Source organism: Camellia sinensis, chromosome 12 (assembly GCF_055761805.1).
Source record: "Camellia sinensis isolate YWXY chromosome 12, ASM5576180v1, whole genome shotgun sequence".
NCBI lineage: Eukaryota > Viridiplantae > Streptophyta > Magnoliopsida > Ericales > Theaceae > Camellia > Camellia sinensis.
In genome coordinates this window covers 77,744,263-77,749,660 of record NC_138972.1, presented here as the reverse complement: position 1 = coordinate 77,749,660, position 5,398 = coordinate 77,744,263, and the positions used below count along the sequence as shown (strand labels likewise).

Sequence of the window (5,398 nt, the reverse complement as noted above, 5' to 3'; positions counted from 1 at the left end):
CTCACTCTCTCCCATATGATTATGCCAGAGAAACACATCATATTAAGATAAAGAAATAATTTGAGATAGAAACAAGAGAAGGGGACAGAGAATCCATAAACCTTATAAAGCAAAGTTAAACTGGGCCATCAAAACTATTTGCAAAATTTTGAATATCTAATGGTAAAGGACAGTTTTCAAATGATACATTAATTTAATCTTTACTTATTACTTCTTTCTTCTGTCTCTGTTTCTGTTTTTTTTTTGCATACTTACAAAAACATTTTTAAAACACCATCCAAGGATGTTAGTGCAACATGATATACAATGGCAAAGACAATGTTTCCAAAAATAATTATTACTCCAAATTATTTTATTCCATTTTTTCATGTAATAGCAAGACAACCACAATCACCAAAATCCTCCTCTGGAAAGGGGATTATTACATTTCAGAAAAATATAAAAACAGTAAAATCCACAACCAAACACTACCTAAAAAATTCAACCAAAGGATCAACAACTCTTCTAGGTGGCCTTGGCAGGTTCAGTGGTGAGTCCAAATCCAAATGGGAACAGAGGATCATAATGTGAATCTCCAACATTCATTGGCAACTGATCAACAGTCTTGAACCAAGTACGTGCAAGCTTGCCAGTGAAACCATAGTCACCAAACAAAACATCAGCAACACCTTGTCCCTCAGTTCCCGGCAGCCAAGCTGCCACGAGGGCATCCATGGAAGCAACGTACGGTTGAATCATCACTGGACGGCCACTAATGAGGACAACAACACATTTCACTGCTCCGCACACGTTTGTGATCGTGCTTGGACCAGGGTCCATGATTGTCAAGTTTAAACTGTCCCCGAATGTCTCTGCGTATGATGGCTCACCTACTACAACAATGGCGTAGGAGAATTCACCGGACTTGACAAAGTCGATGCTGGGATTCTCTTCAAAAACAACTTTAGTTTTTGGATCGACGGTTTTTTTTATGGCAGATAAGATTGTGGTACCTGTACACACACACACAGACGGATCCAAAATTTTAATCTAGGGGGGCAAACACATACTAACAAAAAAAATTGATAAAAAAAAAAAATATGGACAATAACATAATTTTCTATAGGCATAAAAAGTGAATATATATATATATATATATATTTAAAAATAATCATGCTTTTTTGTATCCATATTGTCATAAAAAATAGCAACTGTATGTCAATTTATCTACTAAAGTGAGGCATGTTGCACAATACAAGATGAATGAACAGGATCAAGTAACATGCTAGAATTTCATCCTCCATCCTATTGCAGAGTTTAGCTTTCACAATTTTCATAACCAAAAATGCACAATCCATTGTAACTGTTGAGCTGAAACTGATAAGTCAGTAAAGACGAATCAAACTATGGATGAAATTGATAAATTGTTGACTTTCCTATATTGTCCAAGTTCTTCGATTCACACTTTGACCCACGCATTTTATAGATTTAGAAGAGGCGACCACATAATTTTTTTTTTTTTTAAAAAAAAAAAAAAAACTAGGGGTGTATAGGGGTTTTTGAAATTTAATAGCTAATACTAGTATAGTATAGGGGTTTCTGAAATCATAAGGGGACGATTGTCCCTATTTGCCACCCCCATCCATCCTTTCCTGCACATGAAAATGAGGCATTTGTCATATGTACCACATGAGACTATAAGACCCTATAGGATGGTGCTATTGCCAGAGGAAGACTAGTATTTCAAAGAAATCAATGTATGTCTATGAAATATATATAACCAACAATATGCATGTACATTGTATATATACTTGTCAATGGGCAAGAAAACGGGTGATTGATAAAGTACCGCTTGTGTGGTTGTTGCCACTAAGTCCCTGCCACGTAATTGTCCACCCACCGCACTGGTAACCAAGATTGTCAGCGTGGCTTCCTGCAACAAGTATTTTCGATGCCTTCTTAGAAAGGGGCAACAATGGCTTGTCAGCTGATTCACCATTCTTCAACAGCACAAGAGTTTTTCTCACTGCTTCCCTTGCCAATTGTCTATGTTCCTGTTCAAATTACAATGTTGGAAAATCAGATTTCAGTTTTATTGTTGTTGTAGTTTTTCCAAAAAACACTCCCAATAAAGGATCAGACTGACTGACCTGACTGCCTAGCTGGTCAACAAAGCTTTCGTCAGCATATGGGCTTTCAAATAGGCCCATTGTGAACTTCACTCGCAAGATCCTCCTAACTGCATCATCAATTCGGCTCATGGGAATGAAGTTGTTCTTTACCAAGAAAGTCAGATCATCAATGAATTCAGTTAGGTTATAAGGAAGCATGATCTGCAACACGCAACACGTGCAAAACAAAAGTACTTCATTACAACTTGACTAAAACAGGACCGTTAATTTTCACATTTTTGAATACTAAGCACAAAAACAAATAAAATTGATTTGGACCATATCAATGCCGGCATTGATTCCTGTTAGGATGGAATACGTATAGTTAGCACGAGGTGGACTAGTGATTCGGTCAATACCCTGCCAATCTGAGATCACAAAACCCTGAAATATAATCCATCGATTCATACTCAATGTCAGTTACTTTTTCTCAATATGTGACGAACAGGAAAAAATTGCAATTTTTATTTGCAAATAAATGATATATATACCCTGAAACGCATAGTGTTTTTAAGGTAATCGGTGATGAGTTCACGGTTAGCGTGCATTTTTATCCCATTCCAGCTTGAGTAAGAGATCATCACGGTTGATACACCCTTGATAACCGCATTGTAGTAGGCCGGCATGTGGATGCTTAGCAATCCATGCCTGCTTATTACAGTGTTGTTTTCGTTGATGCCTTCAGTTGTTCCACCATCACCCAAATAATGCTTAGCACATGCCGCGACCTTTGTTCTACGTTGACAATGCCAAAATCAAAAAAATTAACAACAGATTCACAATCTAGAGTACCTTTTAACAGATTGGACAATCAGACCTATGCTCGAATTAATATTCAACAATAAAATATTTGATGGCCCATTAGGCTCTTCCATTTTGAATATTTTTTAGTAAAAAAATCATCAAGTCAACTTTTGAAACTCGAAATGTGGTTAAGCCATCTGGCTTTTGTTTTTTTCTTTTTTAGTCTTCTGTTTTTGGTTGTTTTATGTGTTTTTTCTTCATTTGAATCACTTATATAGGTTGTCCACATCAATAATTCCACAAGCAAAATAAGGTTCAAACAAGTTGCTTTCACTGTACTACAATTTCAAACTTATCTATCATCTTGGGTGACCATTTATTCCCGTAAGAATAAATATATAAATAAATTAAGAAAACACTTCTATAAATCTCTCTATTCATCTTTAGAAAATAAGACCTAGAATTTAGACCACCAGAACTGTCACGACACTGGTAGCCAATGTTGACTGTAATTCCTGATGAGCTCAAATCTTGGGTGGACATTATGATTGATGATAAACATGGACACATCACACAAATGATATGAAACACGGGATCGTATATGATATTTCCATGAAATTGACACATTTGTCATGTAGGCTAAACCTATACATTCTTTCTAATTTCACTAACACAAATATTAATCCCAAATGTAAATTTCAAAGTATTTAACTCTTACTTGCCACCAAAAAAGGGCACACCCTTTCTAGAGTTAGCAGGGATTTCTCCTTGTAAACCCGAAATGATCTCAGTCATTGTTTGAACAATTTTGTGATCTTCGCTGTAGCTTTCATAGCACCGACCCCATCTGGGATCTCTACAAACCTGTCAAACATGACATTAGTTTAATAAAAAAAATCTAAATTCAACAGCATGTAGTTTTTTTAATTTAGATTTAGTTACCGCAATACATGGTGCAAAAGTATACTGAATGCCTGTAGCTCTAACTTCAAGAGCAGTTGCAGCTCCGATTTTCTTGATTAGTCCAGGATCCCTGGCAGATACAAAAAAGCCGAAACAAGGGTATTAGACAAAGTCACCAATCCAAATTCAGAATCAAAACAATACTTATCATATCTATCATGTATGTGAACATTTTAGCATTTATGTTATGTGCTTGCCTTGTAACTCCAAGCCCAACATTGTGTGGAAAGATTGTTGATTTGTAGACATTGTTGTGGCCATGGACAGCATCAATACCATAAATCATTGGGATCCCAAGACGGGTCGACATCGAACCTTTCTGGAAATCATTCACCATTTTGATCCAAGTCTGGGGAGAGGCATTTGTTGACGGAACACTCCCTCCACCACTCAATACACTCCCTGCTCGAAATCCATACATTAACACAGTATACACAACATAACCACATTTATTATCCCAAAATTTTAACATCAATGAATGCATAGAAAAAAGAAAAAGAAGAAGAAGATTGTAATATGATTTTTTACCAACAAAATACTTCTTCATCACTTTGGTCGAAGCAATAGACCTCTCAATCTGAGACATTTGGCCAATTTTCTCCTCCAATGTCATCCTACTCATTAAGTCCTTAATTCGTACATTTATCGGTTGTTTTGGATCTTTGTATTTCAAGTGTTCTGCTTCTGCCAAGGCTGCCAAGCAACATAAAGCCAAAATCCCCAAAAAGGGGATTGCAGTTTTCGCCATTTCCATTCCCAAATTGCCTTCAAGTCACCACCAAAAAATAAATAAATAAATAAATAAAAACATATATCAAACACTTTCAGATATATATATATATATATATATTTGGAGCCATTGAAGACCTAAACTATGTTAAATTCCACAAAAGAAGAATAAAATAAAATAAAATTTGGCAAATGCTACAGCTAACTAATAATGAATGAATTGCTTTAAGGCAAATGGGTAATAATTGAAAATTACAAATTTGAAAATGAACAAGAAGAAAGAAGATAAAGATCTGAAAACCCATTATTTAACAATGAACTCAAAGGAGCATCGTTGAAGGAAATATGCTATCTGTATCATAGAATCAACGCAGAGACAGGAAAAAGCAAGTGTTGATTAGATGCTCTTATTATTACCAGATTGAAGTGTATAAGAAACATTTGACAACTGGACTATATATTAGCCATCAAGTGACCCAAAAAAAAACATGAGTGTTAAGCCACAGAATCACATTATTAAGCCAGAAACAAAAATTGAAGAATCACCAGAAGTGAGAAGGCTTGTTGCCTCTGTAGTTCTACACACACATATACAAGAGAGAGAGAGAGACCCAGTACTTCCTGGGATGGGATTTTTTTGGAAGAGAAGGCTAGGACAGCATTGTATTTTATAGAAGGTAGTAGGTGGTATTTTAATTCAATGAAAAAAAAAAAAAAAAAAAACAGTGTGCTGGATAATGGATAATGGATAATGGAAAAGGAAAAGTTGGGATCTCACAGCTAAGGTTTCAAAATTTACTCCAAATGGACAT

At 35.6% G+C, this 5,398-nt stretch overlaps 1 protein-coding gene across 2 annotated transcripts; it reads right to left on the bottom strand.

Moving 5' to 3' along the window:
- Window positions 1-321: 321 nt before the first annotated feature.
- On the bottom strand, window positions 322-5,398 carry LOC114302309 (uncharacterized). 2 transcript variants are annotated; one of them, XM_028247311.2, is made up of 10 exons: window positions 5,133-5,398; window positions 4,386-4,622; window positions 4,055-4,259; window positions 3,837-3,927; window positions 3,613-3,758; window positions 2,642-2,885; window positions 2,430-2,534; window positions 2,130-2,312; window positions 1,829-2,033; window positions 322-992 (listed from the first exon to the last, which is right to left on the bottom strand). In XM_028247311.2, the coding sequence occupies exons 2-10, from the start codon at window positions 4,609-4,611 to the stop codon at window positions 505-507; spliced, it is 1,893 nt and encodes a 630-aa protein (XP_028103112.2). In that variant the 5' UTR covers window positions 4,612-4,622; window positions 5,133-5,398; the 3' UTR covers window positions 322-504. The 2 variants fall into 2 exon arrangements, with proteins under 2 accessions (XP_028103112.2, XP_028103113.2); XM_028247312.2 differs by having other exon boundaries at window positions 5,198-5,292.

What these genes read in the sequence shown, in the direction of transcription:
- LOC114302309 (XM_028247311.2), bottom strand. Translation starts at nt 4,611, where the DNA reads ATGGAAATGGCGAAAACTGCAATCCCCTTTTTGGGGATTTTGGCTTTA. An exon ending in TCAATGCCGGCATTGATATG is followed by an intron (nt 2,313 to 2,429) that starts GTCCAAATCAAT and finishes TGCGTGTTGCAG; the next exon opens with ATCATGCTTCCTTATAACCT. An exon ending in TGGCAACAACCACACAAGCG is followed by an intron (nt 993 to 1,828) that starts GTACTTTATCAA and finishes GTGTGTGTACAG; the next exon opens with GTACCACAATCTTATCTGCC.